At 28.5% G+C, this 23,067-nt stretch overlaps 1 protein-coding gene and 2 long non-coding RNA genes across 3 annotated transcripts; 1 reads left to right on the top strand and 2 right to left on the bottom strand.

Moving 5' to 3' along the window:
• The first annotated feature begins 501 nt into the window (after nt 1-501).
• Nucleotides 502-3,057, top strand: LOC111627838. Its single transcript, XM_023371495.1, has 2 exons — nt 502-791; nt 1,333-3,057. Exons 1-2 carry the CDS (start codon nt 741-743, stop codon nt 2,842-2,844), a joined length of 1,563 nt encoding a protein of 520 aa, XP_023227263.1. The 5' UTR covers nt 502-740; the 3' UTR covers nt 2,845-3,057.
• A 3,101-nt stretch (nt 3,058-6,158) lies between these two features.
• Nucleotides 6,159-6,803, bottom strand: LOC111627820. The gene is made up of 3 exons (XR_002757063.1): nt 6,764-6,803; nt 6,417-6,686; nt 6,159-6,341 (listed from the first exon to the last, which is right to left on the bottom strand). It is a non-coding gene; the product is annotated as an uncharacterized LOC111627820 (long non-coding RNA).
• A 3,315-nt stretch (nt 6,804-10,118) lies between these two features.
• Nucleotides 10,119-10,763, bottom strand: LOC111627821. The gene is made up of 3 exons (XR_002757064.1): nt 10,724-10,763; nt 10,377-10,646; nt 10,119-10,301 (listed from the first exon to the last, which is right to left on the bottom strand). It is a non-coding gene; the product is annotated as an uncharacterized LOC111627821 (long non-coding RNA).
• Between the last annotated feature and the right edge of the window lie 12,304 nt (nt 10,764-23,067).

Raw genomic sequence — 23,067 nt, 5'->3', positions numbered from 1 at the left:
TTAAAATACTTATTTAAAATCTTATGATTTATAATAAGAAATCATGTTTTCAGTAGCATAGAAAAATACCTTTTATACAAGTTTGTCAGCTATTCATAAAATTATGAAAACTGATTGTGTACATATTATTAATGAGAATGGCTTTCTTTATGAAAACTTTTGAATAAATAAGAATGTATAGTCCAAACAGCTTTTGTATGTTATAGTAATTATTCTATAGTTTATATATATTAAACATTTTGACAATTTTAATATATAGGATTTTTCAGATACTATTTTAAAACTACATAATTATGTAAAATATTACAAAACGTATAAGAAATATGAATCATTCAAGGTTTTTGCTTAAATTTTTTTTTTAATTAGTGTTACTTTAAATACAAATATAAAGGAAAAATATCAGTGATATGTGCTAACAATAGGAATAAAAATTTCAGTATTTTAAATAATATCTGGATGTTAATTTACTGTGTGTATTTATGTTATCCACATTGTTTTGAATTTTTATTAATATAGTTGTATGTCATTCTACTAAGAAATCTTTTATCACGAACTTTTCCTGAAATCGAAATCAAGTAATCAAGTAAGCAAGTACAGTGAGCTGAAGAGGTCAGGTGCACCTTTTGCTGTATACTTTGTTAATGTCCTTGACACAATGCAGCAAAGGACGACTGAATGTTGTCTCCATTTTTCAGTAGAACAAAACTATATTCAGTCAGATTAAATTTCTAACTTGTATCATGATAAATTTAACAAAGAAATGTAACTTCATCATGTTTGCATTAACAGTGGTAAGTTCATATATATATTCTTTTATCATCATTGATAGAACTATCGTTATATTAGTTTTAACAACGACATTTAAGGAAGATAACCTTGAGTTATAAAGGCTATTTAGTACTCGTAGATTTAAAAAATATATAGGCCTATATATTTAAATATTTGTAAGATTTCTGAATTTTGAAAGTGATTTTTGAGTTTTATATACGTTAACATAAATATTAATTTTATTACTAAATTATTCTACATACAGTATTTTTACTTGAGTATAGATTACAGTAAATATTATAATAGTGTTTTATATTTAAATTTGATATAAATATTAATTTAGAGAATGGAATAATAATGTAAAACGAGCTGATTTATTGACTAAATGGAAATTATTAGACTTAAAATAGATTTTTTTTCTTAGAATTGAAAACTGGTTGAACCACATGTTGCTACCTATAATAATCGTACTTTTAACAGATTGATTTATTTTTTTTATTTTAGCGAATTATCGAATATTGTATAGCGAAAGTTATTTAATAGCATTACATTGTTTAATTTTAGGTTTTAATTCTGTTGATATCATCTGTTGCAAGTCAGAGACGTTGGGCTGGAACATATCCTACTGAACCACCATTAGAGACTGGAGTCAATAAACAGTGCAATTGTGATAAATCTGATTTCGAAGAAGGTAAACAGTTTAGCCCCAAAAATCCCGATTACGCGAAAGGAGATATCGGGCGAGATGAAGACGACAAAGAAGGAGGAGATAGAATTCGTTGGGAGCCACCAGAAATTAGTGATATTAGACGAGATAATGAAAGAAAAGACCCAAATTCAAGAATTGATGTCGCGAGGAGAATCGAAGTAACAAGTAGTGAAAGAGGAGGTCCCGTGCTTACTATGATTCAAAAGCCTCCCGAAGAACGTAGACCCAATGATAGAAGTGATAGTAGAAATATAAGAAAGGATGCATATCCTAGTACGGGTACTAGAAGAAATGATAATCCAATACATGCGAGTAGAGGAACTTTTTCACAATCACGTCTGAAAGGAACTGCGTCGAGAGACCAGAGTAGTGGTGTACAGGGTCACGATATAAGGGAAGATTCTTTCAGAAATTATCAGCCTAAGAGAGGAGATGAACTTCCAAAAAGTGGAAGAGATTCAACAGCTATCCGAGGAACCAGGCTGACAACAAGTAGGCCTACAGAAAGTAATATAAGGATAAATCCAGAAATTAGAGAAGATTATATTCCCAAATCTGACAGAAATGATGATAAAATTTTAGTGGATAATCAGAATTTTACGAAAGATTCGCGATTTGAAAATGGAAGAAAAGATCTTGATAGATCAAATGAAAGAAGTAACGTCAAGCCGCCAATCCAAAGCGAAGAAGGGAGAAAGGATGCTACTTCACGTAATTCGAGAACTAATCCTACCAATTACCGCCCTAGCGGAGGTTCGAATGTGAATAACAGAGCAACTGTGAGACCTTTATCAACTAACAGAAGTTATGGCGTTACACAGTTTGAAGATAATATCCGAAAGGAAGATAGATCAGCAATTGGATCTTCTCGTAAAAATGAAGACGAATCAAAAATTCTGAAAAACCAAAATAATCCTACTAGAATCCATGCAAGACCCTATCCAGTCACTGCTAGAACATTTCCCCCAAATCGATTTCCTCAACGAGATTCTCCAAGAATAATTGAAGATAGGAAGATCGTCGCAGGAGATAGAAATACAAACAGAAAAGTCGGTTTTCTTCCAGACTCAAGTCACGAAATAATCGTATTCCCTAAAGATGACGACGACGACGATGATGATAGTAGTGATGATGAATATGAAGAAACCAAATACAGCCAAAGTAATAGAAGATCATTCAGGAATAATCAGAGAGATAGAACTCGAAACAAGAGGGATATTGATCTTCATGAAGACGTGGAGTTTATTCCCGGTTTCGAATTCTCTAACAATAGAAGAAAAGAAGTTCTGAAGCATTACGATGAAGTCGATGAGACGGATGTAGAAGTCTTCTCCCTAAAAGCCATCGAGATAAAAAAATCAAGCTAGAAGTTTTAAAAGTTTTGCCTAAAGAAAAAATGATGATGAAATAAAACAATTGCTGATTATTTTATATCATTTTCATTCAAATTATTAATCGGAACATTATTTTAAGTCATTTTAAAGGAGGACAAAATTCTTTTATTTTTATAATTTACATGTAACTTAATTGTTCAGTGCGGGTTTCTTTGTAGAGAAAGATTAATAAAAGGTTTTATCTTATTTGGAATTTCTAGAAACTTAAATTGATAGGGAAATTTAAAGCAATTTAACCGCAAATCAAAAAAAGGTACGAAGAAACGTGACGTATTTTTGAATAGAAATAAGCTCTATGACGTATTTGACATTTATCAATAGGACGTTAATATAAGTCTAAAAATAATTGAAAATAATCGGATATTATTTTTTTTTCCTTGTAAAAACTATTAACTATAAATTTTCATTTCCTGTTATTTTCTAAGGTTTTGAATTTCGTCATCAGAATTGTCTCGAATGAGTGATCGCAACGAATGTTGTGGATGTATCTTAATCATTTGAAAAATTATGATTCATCTATATTCAACTTTAAAGAATTTTTAACTTGGGAAAAAAACCACCAAAATAATTATTAATTATCGGCTGTTTTTGTTTTCATTAAGTGGTATACAGTAGTTGCATATTTTTGTAATAGATGTCGCTATGTGTATTTAAGAATTAAAATTTGAATAATAGCGAAACATCACGCATGCTGACATTTCGCCATCTGTTGTCCAATTTTTAAAACAGCTGTCTTTAAAAAAATTTGTTTTTCTGTCAGGTAGTTTCGATGATGTGGTGCTTAGAATGTCGTTACATTAGTTATTTTTTAAAAAATAAATTATCTGTTATAGAGTTAAAATATGTTGATGGTAATTACTGTGCGAATAAGTTACGTGATACGCTCATAGGACAAATAATAGTCGGACAAAACAAAATTAAATACGGTATAGATATGGCTATTTTAAACACCCACAACAAACAAAATACTGAAAAAAATTAGCGAATGCCCGATTTCACCCACGAAATAAAGCGCCTGCGGAGAATGGTAAAGGTACTTAATGTGCCAATAGTCCTTTTTTTGCACAGGTGTCATACCGCATACACCATATAAGTTTTGAAGCATTAGACCATAGCAGCGCATACATCACACTACAAAAAGCAGCCGTACTAAGCACGTCATAAGGCGGGAAATTCTTAATCTCAGTAACAGTTTTGATACCATATAGCACCGGTATTAACTGTGTAGCATGCAGTCCACACACACCATAATAATAATAACGAAGCCTTAAACAATAATTAAAAATTAAAAAGACTTTAAATTATAATTAACAGAAAATTGTGTGCAATTTATTGGCTTTATATGTTAATATATTAGTTGGAATTAATAAACTCATTCAATAAAAGATGGCAGTATAAAAATTATAATTTCGGTCACGTTTGGTCATGTCTTGTGAGACATGACAATATTTATAAATCTTTTATAAATTCTCCGAAAATATATTATATAATTAATTAAGACGTGACGAAATTTATGAAAAATATTCAATAAAATAAAAAAATGTTTCGCCTATCTTCTAGCGATGACGTCAGATGAATGGCGAACTTGTTTTCTGTTAACTTTTGACGTCACTGCCGTATTAAAATGCGTAGCCGAAAATATCCGAATTCTTTAAAACAGTTAAAATTTCAGTACAGATAATAACGATAGTAAAATTACGTAATAATCTGATACCATTTTTTGAGAAAAACTGGTATTTGTTGTAAATTTTAAGCGCCATCTTCGATTAATCCATCGTCAATTATAATAAACCAATAGCGATGTCGATACGATTCAGAGTCATAAGCTTTTGAGAGTATTATTAAAGAAAAAAATGGGCATTGCTAAATATTTTTATTGAATTTTTTATATACATTAAATACAGTAATGTTTTCTCTGTAGATTACAAATAAAAGACAAAAAAAAATATTCTTTGACAATTAAGTATTAAGTTTCATGATAGCAAAGATATGCCTAATAGAAAAGTGAGATTAATTTCTTCTATGAGCGTATCACACAGAGTAATATTTATTCAAGAATGCTTAGAAATTAAGATTTATTTTTCTTCTTCATTATGGTCGTTTCTTCTATCGCAGTGTTTCTCAACAGGGGCGATATCGCCCCCATGTGGGCGTTTTTCCATGTTGAGGGGCGATTAGTAACAATTTATATTTTGGGGGGCGAAAGACTGGGCGATATAGTAAAACATTATATTAAGAATAATTAAATATTTTATTCGTTATATCGTACAATAATTAAACAAATAACATTATACTAGTCACTAATCTATACAATGCAGTACGAATTTGGCGTTAGCGTTGGCCCTGGGCATCGGAATTTTGAAGTGAAGGGGGCGATACTACGTAACGGTTTTATCGATTCGTTAGAGGTTGAGAAACACTGTCTTATACGAATGAATACGGTACTAAGTTTTGTTTTTTTACTTTACAATACATCAAAACTTTGCTGGTTTGTGGCACGTTAGGGGTTGATGCCGTGGGAAAATTTTTTAACTAAATATTTACTTCAATAAATTTATATAAAAAAGTTTTTCTTTCTTATATTTATTTAAAATATAAAGAATGACTAAAACTAATTTTAAATTTATCTTTTAACATCTTAGTTTTTAATATATTCCGAATTTGCGACTTGGTTTCCTTTCTATCGTTTTACTTTTCTATTCCCACTTATTTCTTTTTTATGCGTAAATTCCGAAATTTTCAAGTTTCCGCAATTGTTGTGAGACTTAAATAAATTACTTAATCCCTTTTATTATTTTACAAAAGCGAAAAGGACTTGCTAATGACTGTTAAAACTTGAAAAATGAAGTGACGACAAAATATTTGATGATGAAAGACTTTATTAAAAACAAAAATTTATTTACAGCGAACGTAAATTAAAGACTCGACAGAAGAATCAACGAAGACTGAAGGCGAATTCAGGAGCATTCTACACATCTCGGCATCATTTTCATCTGCAAAGAGCAATTTAGATATTAGCAACAATAAAAAAAACTGTTTTAATTGAAGAGACACGTAAATTTCTTACCTATTTAAAGTAGTAAGCCCTACGGTAATATGGATAATATGGAGAGGGAGGGTAGTAAGTAGAGGGAGTGTAATAAGTATAAGATGNAATCTATAAATATTTGGAATGATAAAATATTTAAATTATAATAAATATTATTTTCTATAAGTTTTCAGCTTTTAAGATATGCTTTAATCAATTTTTCTGAAATATTAAATGACCACGATTTAAATTTTTATTAATATAAGCGGAAAATCGTAAATACTAACGTGGAAACAACACAAAATATTTGATGAACAAAAAGTTTTTATTGAAAACGTGATAATTTATTTACAGCGAACGTAAATTAAAGACTCGACAGAAGAATCTGCGAAGACTGAAGGCGAATTCAGGAGCATTCTACACATCTTGGCATCATTTTCATCTGCAAAGAACAATTTCGATATTAGCAACAATAAAAAAAAACTGTTTTAATTGAAGAGAAATGTAAATTTCTTACCTATTTAAAGTAGTAAGCCCTACGGTAATATGGATAATATGGAGAGGGAGGGTAGTAAGTAGAGGGAGTGTAATAAGTATAAGATGGATAATAAGAATATGGTGCGTATGGAAGATGAGTTTCGTAAGCGTAGAGAGGGTTGTAGACTCTGCCGGTTGTAGAACTAGCCAATTGTCCAGTTGTAAAATCGTAGTAGTTTCCAACTAAATCCTTTACTCCTCCGACTGCGGCAGCTACGGCCACGAAAGCGGCAACAAAGGCGACAATGTACTAAAATAGAGGAAAGAAAAATGATTAGGAGAGGAAGAATGGAGACGAGGATTGTAGAATGAAAAATATATACTCACCAACTTGTTCATGTTGGACGATTTGCTTCTCGGACGGTTTCCAATCAGCTGATGGTCGGATGGAACTCGATGGGATATTTATACAAAATTTTCAGGGTCGACTTTGAATTAGGGCGTGGACTATGTCGTGACGTTTAGTAATTGGAGAGTTTGAACTCCGTGGAGGTGCAAGGTCGACGAGTTACTCACCTGACTTTCTATTAACTGGCCTAGATGTTGGAAGTGAGTGGATTCTTTGTACCACTCTTCTACAGTTAACAAAGAATTTAACTTATAAAAAACAAATGAAAGTTTAAGGACCTTGCAAGGTCGCCAAACTTTCAACTCTCTTTTTCTAAGTTTGATGCCCTTGTAAATTAATTGTGAAATTTATTAAATTTCAAGAAGAATATGATGCTTAGACAAAATGTAGCATTCTAATATAAAATTTCTGAGCTAAAATATACAGGGTGTCCACAAAGATTGGGTACATAAGGATTAACACATACTTTTAAAACAAAATAATTTTATTTGATTCTAACATTAATTAATAAATAACATTTTTAATACATAATTTGATGTGCCATAATTTGTGTACACCATTAGCAGTCAGTGTGGTGAAATCGACAGCAATACAGACGTATTTAATCGAGTTCACCTGAATTTTGAATTTTGTATTGAAAATGATAGAAATCATATTGAAAATGTTATTTATTAATATTAGAATCAAATAAAATTATTTTGTTTTAAAAGTATGTGTTAATCCTTATGTACCCAGACTTTGTATACACCCTGTATAATTTATTTTTAACTAGTAATAAAAAGTGGATTTTTCTCAAAATTTTTAATAATTGTATAATGGTGTTAGGTGTATTTAAAGAATTACAAAATGAATTTAAATTTAATAAAATTTTCAGATTAAGTAAATGACTATTTATTTTAATTCTTTAGCATCAAATGTATTATTTCATTCTTGAATCAATCTTTATACATTCTAATGTACTAATATTATAAAGAAAAGTTTTACAGACGAAAACCATAACAAAAATTGTCATCCGTTCTTTGAGAACGTTTAAATGTAATTTTAAAGGGAAATAAGAGAATAAAAAAATCCCTAAATGCATATTGCTTAGAACATATTTCTATACCCTGAAAATAAACATTTTACAAGTCTGCGGTTTGCTTGTGTGATTGCAATGCAATTATAAAACATTTATTGATTATTGGGGAATTTTTGCAAGTATTCAAATACATTGTTGTATTTCGTCCATTTTAACGAAGGTAAAGATAATTTTTAAAGTACTTGCAATTTCATTTTNGAATTAATTTTTTTCTAAATATAATAACAGAAAAATATATATTTAAATTTTTTAATAAGACTATATCTTGTTTATAAAATCGTACTGCCGGTTTATGTTACCAGCTTAGAGGTATGAAGGAGTACAGTACATGTCGAGAGTTGATATTTGGCGCAGAGTATTAGGTGCCCAAATCATTTGCGCATAAAAAATCCAGACTCGTAGGTAGTCAGGGGACCGAGAACCGAGTCAAAATAAAATACAAAATAGCGACCCTCTTCTACAAACAGGCACCTCACCCCACCGAAGTCAGGTGGAGGAGAGTACCACCCACAGTCATTCTAAGAAGTGAACTCTGACCTTCGGACCGAACACGTAGTTTCTTCTATGTTAAATAAAATTTGTAATCTAATTTTGTAAATTTGGGAGTGCTTCAAATATGACATTAAAACAGGATGTCGTTACAAGTAGGTTTTTTAACATTATCTAGTATAGTAAAATCGTGGGACCGATAAAAATTTGACGTTATATTAGGGTTGTCGTTACATCCGATTACATTAAAATCGGGTTAAACTGTATATTGTTTGTGCAAAATAAAAAATAATTTCGGACGATACAATAGCCACGATTATTTTTCAAAAACGAGAAATTTTCGTTACGCATCGACAAAAATTCAACCCGGTCCGACACGTAACGGAGAAAAATTTCGAAATTGGATAGGTTAATTTCATCGAAAANACTGGTAACGCTGACGTCGCTGGTAACGCCGACGTCACAGGCCTAAAATAAATCTAATCTTTTTACTATTTTATATTACTTAGAAAAAATTTAACTTTATTTCAACAATGTTCGATACAATATGATTTAAAACTACTTGTTTTAATATATAAATTTTCATATTTAGTGCTCTATATATTTAAAATTCTCACTTTATTTATATATTATTATTATTATTATTGTACTGTACTTGTGAAAGAAATTATAGTGTTAAAAATTCTATATCAAACAAACAAAAATTTGAACGTTTTTCAGGTTTTAAAACGTTTAAGGTTGTGGATTTATAAACTGTTAAGATGATGGATACATCAATATATTTTATAAGGAATAATGAATTGCTTTATTTTTTAATATTTATTATTATATGTTTAAGATAAAGTTGCATTATACTAGAATATATTGCACTTTTTTTTATTATATTTGTTAATTATTTTAACAACGTCAGGTAATGGCGAGTAAAGAAAGAAATTTGCCTGGAAACTAAATCTAAAGCTTAGAGTCTTACGTTACGAGGCACCTCGTTCTAGTCTCAAAAACAATTTATACATATTGCTTATTATTATTTGGTGTTGGTAAAAGGGTCTTTTGTACCGGTATGTTGCGCTGCAAGAACACAACTTTAAATCGACTGTGATGGCGTGTTTTTAATCCCGGCTCAGAATGTTTCAGAGATTGCTTAACTCTGATATGTCTGATCCCTCCTTTTACCACCGGGCTACTTACAATCAAGGTCTGACCCAACCTATGAAAAAATTATCTTTGTACCCGCAGAACAGAAAGAGTTGAAATTAAAAAAGTAATAGTGTCGATTAATTGTAAAATAAGTTTTTATATCAGTATAAAAATTCGTATTAAATTATTTTATAATATAGTTTTAACTGAATATTAACAAAAATTTATTAAACATTGTTTCAAATATTGTGATATATTCATTAGACGTTTGCAGTTGTTTTCTCTGCAGTACAGCAGTGAATGCAAGTTTGTAGTATGTCAAGGCGTTGATAGAAAATAAAAATTACTAAATTAAATAAATTTTTATATAACTTGACTATTTTTATACTAAATTTTAATGAAATAAAAAAGTCGCAATTTTATATATAATATTGGAATAATTTTATATACTGTATTTTCAATTCGGCGAATTTTTTTCCTTCTTTTTGTATCTGTTAATCCTTAAATATTTGGAATGATAAAATATTTAAATTATAATAAATATTATTTTCTATAAGTTTTCAGCTTTTAAGATATGCTTTAATCAATTTTTCTGAAATATTAAATGACCACGATTTAAATTTTTATTAATATAAGCGGAAAATCGTAAATACTAACGTGGAAACAACACAAAATATTTGATGAACAAAAAGTTTTTATTGAAAACGTGATAATTTATTTACAGCGAACGTAAATTAAAGACTCGACAGAAGAATCTGCGAAGACTGAAGGCGAATTCAGGAGCATTCTACACATCTTGGCATCATTTTCATCTGCAAAGAACAATTTCGATATTAGCAACAATAAAAAAAAACTGTTTTAATTGAAGAGAAATGTAAATTTCTTACCTATTTAAAGTAGTAAGCCCTACGGTAATATGGATAATATGGAGAGGGAGGGTAGTAAGTAGAGGGAGTGTAATAAGTATAAGATGGATAATAAGAATATGGTGCGTATGGAAGATGAGTTTCGTAAGCGTAGAGAGGGTTGTAGACTCTGCCGGTTGTAGAACTAGCCAATTGTCCAGTTGTAAAATCGTAGTAGTTTCCAACTAAATCCTTTACTCCTCCGACTGCGGCAGCTACGGCCACGAAAGCGGCAACAAAGGCGACAATGTACTAAAATAGAGGAAAGAAAAATGATTAGGAGAGGAAGAATGGAGACGAGGATTGTAGAATGAAAAATATATACTCACCAACTTGTTCATGTTGGACGATTTGCTTCTCGGACGGTTTCCAATCAGCTGATGGTCGGATGGAACTCGATGGGATATTTATACAAAATTTTCAGGGTCGACTTTGAATTAGGGCGTGGACTATGTCGTGACGTTTAGTAATTGGAGAATTTGAACTCCGTGGAGGTGCAAGGTCGACGAGTTACTCACCTGACTTTCTATTAACTGGCCTAGATGTTGGAAGTGAGTGGATTCTTTGTATGACTCTTCCACGGTAACAAAAGGCGGTTTATAAGGTCGTCAAACTTTCAACTCTATTTTTTTGTATTTCAAGCCTCCTGGGCAACTTTTGAATTTATTACTTTTTATAATTATAAATTTGCATATTTCCCATTTAACAAAAAACATAATTTCTGTCAAAATTTTTAAAGGTATATTTAATGATAATCAATATCGCTATTTGAAAATTTATTTATATTGTTAAACAGAATAGAAAAAATTAGTAGTATACATTTTATATTTAGAGAACGTAACATAATTATGTTTATAAATTAAGAAATCGAAGTCTGTATAGTTTAAGAAGAATATAAAAAAACGCTAAAATTAATTAATTAGTTAAATTAAATAGGCTGTATATTTAAAGTTATTTTTTATTGTTCGTTTTTCAAATATTTAAAGATATTTTTTATTGTTCGTTTTTCAATCTAATTCTGTTTCTGCAGGTGTTGAAACGGGTGTATATTTCAGCATCTGTCTAATGAAACTCGGAATTTCGTGTAACATCTAACGACTTTTAGCACATGGCATAAAACGAAAGAGCTGAATGTTTTCGCATTTCTGTTTGTTGTAATTTTTTTAGTCTGAATTAATTTTTTTCTAAATATAATAACAGAAAAATATATATTTAAATTTTTTAATAAGACTATATCTTGTTTATAAAATCGTACTGCCGGTTTATGTTACCAGCTTAGAGGTATGAAGGAGTACAGTACATGTCGAGAGTTGATATTTGGCGCAGAGTATTAGGTGCCCAAATCATTTGCGCATAAAAAATCCAGACTCGTAGGTAGTCAGGGGACCGAGAACCGAGTCAAAATAAAATACAAAATAGCGACCCTCTTCTACAAACAGGCACCTCACCCCACCGAAGTCAGGTGGAGGAGAGTACCACCCACAGTCATTCTAAGAAGTGAACTCTGACCTTCGGACCGAACACGTAGTTTCTTCTATGTTAAATAAAATTTGTAATCTAATTTTGTAAATTTGGGAATGCTTCAAATATGGCATTAAAACAGGATGTCGTTACAAGTAGGTTTTTTAACATTATTTAGTATAGTAAAATCGTGGGACCGATAAAAATTTGACGTTATATTAGGGTTGTCGTTACATCCGATGACATTATAATCGGGTTAAACTGTATATTGTTTGTGCAAAATAAAAAAATAATTTCGGACGATACAATAGCCACGATTATTTTTAAAAAACGGGAAATTTTCGTTACGCATCGACAAAAATTCAACCCGGTCCGACACGTAACGGAGAAAAATTTCGAAATTGGATAGGTTAATTTCATCGAAAATGCATCGTGGACGACCTCGTGGTCGACCACGAGGTCGTCCACGATGTTTGAACGATCGCGCCCAAAAGCAACGATACCAAAGAAGATTGGAGAATGAGAACGAGACCCGCCTTGAGCGTCAAAGTGATTCCGCTTAGTAGTGAGTCTCCGAGACATAGTCTTGTCCCAAATACAGTTTTGCCGTTTTAGTTTATTTCGGTAGTATGTAAATGGCTGCCCGCTTCACACTTTAGTTGGAACTTTTCTTCATAAATAAAGATATTTTTATTTTGATTGGTGTTTTTCTGATTTAACTTGTAAGTTTATAAGTCAAATGTCAGAATGTTAAATATTCTTTCAGCTGACTTATTTACTGCAGAAGCTAATGTCAATTTTTGCGGACTTAACAGTCCAATTAAGACATGTTTTTTTCTTTTTTTTTTATATAGAAATCTGTAAAAATGGCTTCGTTCAAAATGATAGCATCGACTGTTCTTGTCAATTTACAAAATAATTACTGTTAATGCATATATAATGTACTGCGAGGTTAAAAAATTAGTTTTTTCAGTTTAGAAGTCAACTCAAAAACTAATCATTCTAGAAAAATCTAATCTAAAGAAAAAGATAAGACCGAGATTATTGGCGACATCGCCAATTGAACGTATAAAAAACTCAATCAACCGTATTAAATGATATACGCAATAAAAATATAGAAATACTGTACATTGAGCAAAATTTGAAAAATGAAGACGATGTTATGAATGGTATTTAATTTCAAAAATTGAACTACAGTAATACTATGTAGTAACTATGATAAGTGCAATGCAGCATCGTGTTGCATTGCACGTATCATAGTTATCAATATGGCAAAATAAACCTGATTGTACCAAAATGTTCCTTCTTCTAATTATTCTTTTTTAAATATAATTTATATTTTCTTAAGAAATTTGTATTATTTTTTTTGAATATATATAACTTACAAGTAAATAAATTTAGAATAATTTATATTGACATCATTTGTGAGCAAAAAAGTATTAAAAGAAGAAAACATTTTAAAAATTTATGAATAAAATTAACAGATCTGGAATTAGAAGAATAATTATAAAACGAATTAAAAATTAATTTATTTAACTACATTAGTAATGGATGTTGGATTAAAAAATGAATAATAGCTATATTCGAGCCAGAGAGAAGACCAGCAGAGCCATTTGGCATTGATCTCAGATACAAAGAAGCTCCAAAATTTAGTTTTATTTTATAAAAATTATGTTAAGAAAGTGATATACAGTAAATTAAAGTATCTTTACCATCAGATTTATCAATTTTTTACTTGATTTTACTCACATTTTTTGGCTTTCAGATAAGAGTGTGTTGGTCTGGGATAATTTCATTTCATTCAGACTATGATTGTAATTTGGATATTACGACTACAACAGAAGTCAAAACTATTTTTTTAATTCCTAGTATTCTTTTACTACGAAAATTATTCATTGAAAATCGTTAATTTAGCTCGAATATTGTACTCTAAAATTTTTTTATTATTATTATTTAGCAACAACTTTTGTATAGAGTATTTCTTATTGATATTAATTATATTGTTGCATATTTGCCTTCCATAACTTTAGTGTAAATGAATAAATTTGTCATTAATTGAACATAATATAAGAATGTTTGAAGAAGGTTTATTGAAACAAAGTTTCTAAAAATAGAAGTATTTTTTGAGTATAATACATTGTTGCTATTAAAATAGCAAGGATGACTAAGGGATAACTGAAGGTGGATATCCTTGAAGAAGTTCACTTTCTCTACCTGGTGTAGTCTTGACCTTAAACAAAAAAAATTAAATTAAAGACCCAGGAGGGGTAGTTCCTATATATCATTCCAAGTCAATGGCTTATTAGGAAGTGTCCTTGGAATAAAAATCAAGGTTGTGTTGATGAACCCATCGATACATTAGCCTTGAAAAAGATGAAGAATGATGTTCCTAGAAGAAAAAGTTATTTTTAGATCACTATTTTAAATATTTTAATATGTGAAAAAATGGATCGGGTCAGAGGCATTCTTCTTCAAGTTCAGTATACAAATGATCATATCGAATCTACTTGTAAGAGATTTTTGAAGATAAAAGTTTGGAAAATATGATAAATGTAACCATAAAATATTTGCGTATAAATATTTAAAAATGAAAAAACCTATTAAGATCTTTTTGGAAAATAAAAATATATATTAAACTGACAAACAATAATGACTAAATAAAATTATTAATTATATTATTGCTACAATAGGAATTAATGGTGATAAAATTTTCTTCCTTATCACATCGACTTATTGTACAGTATATCATGTATATATTTTCTTATAATAAGCTTATTATTACTTTTAATAATATATTATTTATATATTAAATAGTTGTATTGTAACTATACATATATATGTATAGTATATGAATAAACTTTAAAATAGTAATTACGTTATTATTAAAAATTGGTTGTAATAATTAGCTACATGAGAAAAATTTTAATGCTTTTTTCCATTAAGATGATTCTTAATCTCTTAATTTAACACACTTGAAAATTTTAATATTAGTAATATCGCTTTATAGAAGTTTTGTTAACTTTATATGTCCAGATACATATTTCTGTTCATTTTAATGTCCAAATTAATATCATATGAACATCTGAAAAGGTATTGATGAATGACGTTTTTACAAAATTTTAAAATCTTAATGAGAAAAATAGTTATCTACTAAATATCATTAATTATATATTATATGCTTATTACTTTTTACCGTAAACATATTTAAATACTAATTAATCTTAGAGAAGTGTTAAGTAATTAGCAGCTTACATAAGAGAATTAAAAGAATCTGCACGTTAGTAGTGACGTCAAAAGGTATACTGTCTACGTCACAGTTGTTACAAAGATATCGTAATCAAACTTCGTAACCCACAGAAAACATGCAATTAGTTAAAAGTAAAATATGTACAAAATATTAATTTTGCTAATATAGCTAGTTTTTCATTATTAAATTAATTTTTAATGTATATATTAATATATATATATATATATATATAATATGTAAAGCAATGCGTTAATTTAAATAATTGTTTCAGTAGAATTCATGTTATCAAGCAATTTCTTATAATTTTGTTGACGATTTAACAAACTTCATCAATAATTTTTGTATTATTTTGTATCAATTAATATTTTATTTTGGGGAAATTTACAAAAAATGTTTTAATTATACGTACTTTATTTATACTGAAACATTTACTAAAAAAAAATAATATCTATAAGCTTTTAAAATAAGACATTATTAAAGTAATACAGTATTTAAATTTTCATGTACAGTAAATTATAAAAAATTATTTTTATAATTTCGTTTTCTTATTTAATAATATTTTAGCAGTAATTTGTGTAATAGATTTATAAGAAATTCATATAAAACTTATTGTTTTTACTGTTTGTCTTTGTAAATAACGTTTTTACTTTTCTTTGGAGGCTCTTTAAATAAATTTTTATATCCTGAAATATCAAAGTTGTCTTTCAACGATTTTAAATAAATGGTAATTAATGAAACGAGTTCTTATAATGTAATCAATTTTGAATTTGATGTAGAAGTGGCAACATTCTAGTATTTATATTTAGGAAGAAATATTTTATTTTTGATTTTTTTATTCTGAATTTAATTATTGAGTGCAAGAATTTAATCTATAGTGGTTAAATTTTCCTCCAGACTATTTACACTCCGAACTGAGTATCAGAAAAATCAAATGCACTCTAATCAAAATATCGATAGAAATTGCAGAGAAATTTGAAGAAATATCGATAAATAGATGAAAGGATTTTAGAATTAGAACTATATGTGGATATTCTTTCAAAAATAAATATTCTCTGTACTTCCTCTCTGCCGAATAACAAATTTATTAGTATTCATTAAGCGAAACTGTATATAAGTCAGAAAGTGTTTTGTCTGCCATCGAAGTTTAACGCACAACTAAACCTGATTTTTTGCAAATACGTAGCTTACAACTCGACAAGGCCGATTTCGTGATGAATCCGGAATTTTGAAATTCGATCTACGAACCGAGATATTCGAGGTCAAAGTTTGCCATGTAAAATCTATGGGCCGATTGTCGGTTGGAAGCTGATCGCGCGCTATACGTGTCAATAGAGTTTCCGATTGCTGTCAATTTATACAATTTTTTATTTATTTTAGATTTAGATAGGTTTTAAATCCTTTTTCCAGACTTTTTCTGGCATAATAAACTTAATGTAATTTAAAGAACTTACAAAAACCAAATTGTAATGTATATTGTTTCGTTACTCAATACGATACTTAGATATTTTCGAAATTTTTAGATAAATTTTCCACCTACTTTTCTCTCATAATTAATCTAGAATGATATTTCTCAACTAGTAGAACGTGATTCAGGTCATTAATCGTATTCCTAGCATCAGACTATGTTAAAGAAAGACAAGCAAATAAAATAGTAATTAAAGATTCGAAGTATTGCCTTATAATTTGTTTTATTTTATTGACTTTTCACATGTTATTTTCAGGATTTAGCTAGTAATAATTATTTTTTAATATAACATACAAGTATATAAAACTAATTCTATGTTCGATATTTATATGACAAATATGAGTGGTGCTTCCTCGACTTAAACTTGAAATTTTAATAAAAGTAAACAGAGAAAAAAAAAATAGAAATTCTGGAATAGAATATAATTCTAAATAAGCCTCTTTTCTTTGAAACAAAATTAATAAATATGTAAATAAGTTTTTCTTCAGTTAAAATTCACTTTTAAACCTGTTAATGAATCTTAAAACGTTAATTTATGTTTACAATGCATTTATTTCTTGTTAGTTTCAAACTCATTTAATAATTTACTATATAAAGTTTGAAAGATTAATTTCTTGTTTCATATTCTCATCTTCATACATAATTATGATATAAATTAAATTTTAAATTTGGCCTTGAATGAATTAAAGGTCAAGTTTGCAGATTAAGCAAAGTTCAAGGATTATTATATAGTATAGGTTATTCACTGCTTACGCTTTGCAATGTTGAAAAGAGGACTTTATAATAAAGATATAATAAATATCTTTAAATATTTTAATTAATATTTTATAAATTTTTACAAGGTCATATGTTAATTATAATACTTATAAAAATAACATTTTGCTCAATTAATGTAACTTAATATGTAACTTTTATTTATAATTAGTACGTAAAAATTTTAGAGTTTTAAAATTTCATTATGAATAAAGCAATAAAAATATGAAACAGAAAATAATTTAGATATTTTTACAATATTCTAATGTAATTAATTTTAATAAAAACAATTAAAATCATAAATAAAATAATAATAGTTTGCTTATATAAAAATTTTAAGGGTTTATAGGAAAATATGATAAAAGATTTTAAATTTATCATCTGTATATTTCTAAATTGTATAAAACAATTGCATTTCTTGAAATTACACCCGACGTTACAATAAAATATTTCAAGATGAATGTATTTAAACTATATAACCTTTTATTTATTTTATATGAAATAAGTTATAACCTTAAATGAAACTCGTTTAAAATTTCCAGCTTAACTTTTTGTCATTTTAATATATACTCGCTTAGAAACTCTTCGTTTAGATCAGTGTTTCTCAACCTCTAACGAATCGTTGCCCCTTTCAACGTAGTATCGCCCCCTTCACTTCAAAATTCCGATGCCGAGGGCCAAGGCTAACGCCAAATTCGTACTGCATTGAATAGACTAGTGACTAGTATAATGTTATTTGTTTAATTATTGTACGATATAACGAATAAAATATCTAATTATTCTTAATATAATGTTTTACTATATCGCCCAGAAAATTGTTTTTCGCCTCCCAAAATATAAATTGTTACTAATCGCCCCTCAACATGGAAAAACGCCTACATGGGGGCGATATCGCTTCCGTTGAGAAACACTGGTTTAGATAATAACTTAACAAAATACACGACCATTGGTAAAGATATTCGTAAATTTTACCATATATTATATACGTTTATATAATTATAAAATCGTTAAAAATAAAATTAAAAATTATTTCTATTATTTTCAACAATACATTAATTTTTTTAACATAATATTCATATGTTAACTTTATATTATTTCTACAACTATATAATTAAAAAAATACTTTAAACAGCTTTTTGAAATAAATTTTGTATAATTTACTAAGTTAACACTTCTATTAATTTGTTTATAATTCTGTTATAATATTATTAATTTTTAAATTCTATTTTGCAAATTGAATCGCAAATATTTTGTTTTTAACTTTAATATATCAAACACGTCATCGAATTTAAAAACTCATATCTAATTCTATTCACGCTTGAACAAGATAAAACAGAAATGATATTACTTTCAAATTTTATGTATTAAAAATTTAGCCCTATATTGTTATTGTTATAATTTATTACCTATTAATTTACAATGTAACATAAAACATTTATTGTTCTTAAAATTTTTTGAAGGCATATTAATATATATAAAAGTGCTAATTCCTGTTTTAGAGTTTGACGACACTAGATATTACTTTCTCTTCACAAATGATCGTGGTTATATAGGTCAATGGTTGGAAAGACCGGTATGACGTTGATCTGTTCGGCCGACCTTGATCTTTTTTGAACTGCTGAAGTACCAATTACAGAAGGTCATCACTCCAAACACGCCCTGCTCCAGGATGTATATAAGTAAGGAAGAACTGAAGAATCATCAACAGCTGACTGGAACAACCACGAAGCATTCCCTATCAAAATGAACAAGTTGGTAAGTAAAGATTTCTCTTCTTCTTTCTTAACCGCCTTTTTTTTTTTAAATCCTAAGTTAACTTTATGTATTATTTTAGTGCATTTTCGTATTCTTTGCCGCCGTATTGGCTATTGCTTCTGCAATCGGAGGTGTTAAGGATGTTTTCGGAAATTATCACGACTTTACAACGGGACAACTTTCCAGTTCTGCAACAGGAAAAGTCCATAATCCCGTCTACCGCTACGCTGTTCACTCACATCATGCTGCTTTTCCATACGCTTACTATCCCGCACATGGTGTTTTCCCTGTCGTTTAAACCAAAGGTAATAAATGAATTACAACATTTAAGAAAATACTGTATATCTCGGGAAAAACTTAAAATATAACTGTTATTTTTCTTTTTTAGATTTCTGAACTTCTTGAATAGTTGGAAAAATCTTCAAAATGCCACTTCGAGAATCTTAAAACGTTAATTTATGTTTACAATGCATTTATTTCTTGTTAGTTTCAAACTCATTTAATAATTTACTATATAAAGTTTGAAAGATTAATTTCTTGTTTCATATTCTCATCTTCATACATAATTATGATATAAATTAAATTTTAAATTTGGCCTTGAATGAATTAAAGGTCAAGTTTGCAGATTAAGCAAAGTTCAAGGATTATTATATAGTATAGGTTATTCACTGCTTACGCTTTGCAATGTTGAAAAGAGGACTTTATAATAAAGATATAATAAATATCTTTAAATATTTTAATTAATATTTTATAAATTTTTACAAGGTCATATGTTAATTATAATACTTATAAAAATAACATTTTGCTCAATTAATGTAACTTAATATGTAACTTTTATTTATAATTAGTACGTAAAAATTTTAGAGTTTTAAAATTTCATTATGAATAAAGCAATAAAAATATGAAACAGAAAATAATTTAGATATTTTTACAATATTCTAATGTAATTAATTTTAATAAAAACAATTAAAATCATAAATAAAATAATAATAGTTTGCTTATATAAAAATTTTAAGGGTTTATAGGAAAATATGATAAAAGATTTTAAATTTATCATCTGTATATTTCTAAATTGTATAAAACAATTGCATTTCTTGAAATTACACCCGACGTTACAATAAAATATTTCAAGATGAATGTATTTAAACTATATAACCTTTTATTTATTTTATATGAAATAAGTTATAACCTTAAATGAAACTCGTTTAAAATTTCCAGCTTAACTTTTTGTCATTTTAATATATACTCGCTTAGAAACTCTTCGTTTAGATCAGTGTTTCTCAACCTCTAACGAATCGTTGCCCCTTTCAACGTAGTATCGCCCCCTTCACTTCAAAATTCCGATGCCCAGGGCCAAGGCTAACGCCAAATTCGTACTGCATTGAATATACTAGTGACTAGTATAATGTTATTTGTTTAATTATTGTACGATATAACGAATAAAATATCTAATTATTCTTAATATAATGTTTTACTATATCGCCCAGAAAATTGTTTTTCGCCCCCNTAGGGGGTGGCGAGCAGGGCAATCGCCCGGGGCCTCGCTCTTGGAGGGGCCTCGCGCAACAACCAAGTAGAAAAAAGTTGATATTTAAAACTTTTTATTTTATCCTTGGCTATTAGTTATAACAATAAAATAAATTTAATTTATAGTACAGTATATATTAATATTAATAAGTGCCTACTATTTCAATTCACATACTTTGCACAAAGGACAAAAGCCTCGCAAAGTTCTGCCGCCCAGAGCCTCGCAATGGATAAGGCCGCCGCTGAATTTGTAAATGTAGGAAGTAAATCTCCGAAAGCCATAAAATATATGAATAAAATCAATAAAACAAAAACAGATTTATATTCTGTTTTGCATTTTTATTCATTTTTTAATTAATTAATTTTTTACATAAAAGATTAAATTTTGGGATCCCGTAAATGTTTCAATGAATACTTAAAAAATGAAATTTAATATAAAATTATTTCTATTTGGGACACCGCAAGATCTATGCCCTCTACTAAAACCTTAATTTGTTTACAGAGTAATTACAACTGAGTAACGGTCGATTTAAACGGATTTATAAAAGATTAATCGGCATTAAATCAGTTTCTACGACATGTAACAGGTTCTAAAGGTCATGTGAAAAACCCTCGAAATTAACATTCTTTGCAGCGACAACGTAACATGACGAAATAGGAAACGCGTCGTCTATAATTTATGACGTGTTTCCGATCGTCACGTGCTAATTTTTACACAAGAATCTGATTTCATTAAGTTTAATTTATAAGATAATAATCATATAAAAGCTATTTGTAATTTTATGNCTACGCTGTTCACTCACATCATGCTGCTTTTCCATACGCTTACTATCCCGCACATGGTGTTTTCCCTGTCGTTTAAACCAAAGGTAATAAATGAATTACAACATTTAAGAAAATACTGTATATCTCGGGAAAAACTTAAAATATAACTGTTATTTTTCTTTTTTAGATTTCTGAACTTCTTGAATAGTTGGAAAAATCTTCAAAATGCCACTTCGAATGTTGCTTCTCCTTCAAAACTTAATTATCTACTGTAAATAGAACTTGATCTATTTAATAAATAGTTTTCGACTCTATATTTTTGTTTTATTTAATTTTATCGTCATTAAGAAACAATTAAAATTTTATTCGGGTAAAGTTTTCGTTAAATAGTTCAATTAACGTGGTTCGATGCTTAAAACATGCAAATTTTCAACGCTTTATATTTGGAGTTATCCTTGATTTTCAATGTAAAAATAAAAGATATTACAGCTTCTATACAATAATTTTATATGGAAAAAAAGTTAAAATTTCATGTAAAACAAAATTCATTTTTTATACGATAATATGAACATTATAAAATTGATTTTAAAATTATTCTTAATAAGAGAAATTTTAATATTAGTCTACTTTCTGAACATGACATATATTAATAATTTAGAAAATAAGAAAATAAATTTTATAATAAAATAATCATAAAACTGTAAATAAATGAACCTAAGAGCATTTTCTCCTGCTCTACTAATCAACTGAATACATTACTGAAGATTCTCCTCTGTACATAAAAACTTATACGGAAAATTTTTAAATGTTTTGATATTTGTTGTTTCAAATACAAACTTAAAAAATAAACAATCTAAAAAGTTACTCTTTTTTGATAATAAGAGACTTAAATGTTTTGAATTAGAGTTGATTGACTATCTAAAATCGACCAAAAAAGCATTGAAAAGAAAGGGTAAACATTTCTAATTAGGGAGTAAGCAAAGCGAGTTTGTTGATATCAGTTTCAGCAATTAATTGATGGTATTTCATTTTGTTTTAACTGCAGCATTCTAATAGCTATTGCGTTGAAGTTTTCTTTTGTATATTTAACATAATATCTGGTAATAATAATATAATAATTGGTTTGTAGACTAATTAATACATTAGATTTGATTAGAGATGTAGACTAATTATTGCCATTAAATAAAAGAGTCAATTTAATAGTTTTATATCTGTTAAGATATTGACTTGTTTGTTAATATATTGTAATAAATATTTTAACTTTAATTAGCGAATTTAATAAAATTTGTCTTAATAACTACGTAATAACTATTGATACATACAATTTATATACAGGGATATGGAGCTGTATTCTGTTCCTTATCTCTCGTTTCTCAGAGGAAACGACCGGAATACAGCTCCAAGTTTGTCATTAATTTGTACAGTGGCGGCCTTAGGGGGTGGCGAGCAGGGCAATCGCCCGGGGCCTCGCTCTTGGAGGGGCCTCGCGCAACAAACAAGTAGAAAAAAGTTGATATTTAAAACTTTTTATTTTATCCTTGGCTATTAGTTATAACAATAAAATAAATTTAATTTATAGTACAGTATATATTAATATTAATAAGTGCCTACTATTTCAATTCACATACTTTGCACAAAGGACAAGGGCCTCGCAAAGATCTGCCGCCCAGAGCCTCGCAATGGATAAGGCCGCCGCTGCT

The sequence above is a fragment of the Centruroides sculpturatus genome, unplaced genomic scaffold (genome assembly GCF_000671375.1).
Source record: "Centruroides sculpturatus isolate CEXI.00-Female unplaced genomic scaffold, Cexi_2.0 scaffold377, whole genome shotgun sequence".
In the NCBI taxonomy this organism is placed as follows: domain Eukaryota; kingdom Metazoa; phylum Arthropoda; class Arachnida; order Scorpiones; family Buthidae; genus Centruroides; species Centruroides sculpturatus.
This window is presented reverse-complemented; position numbering and strand designations above follow the sequence as displayed.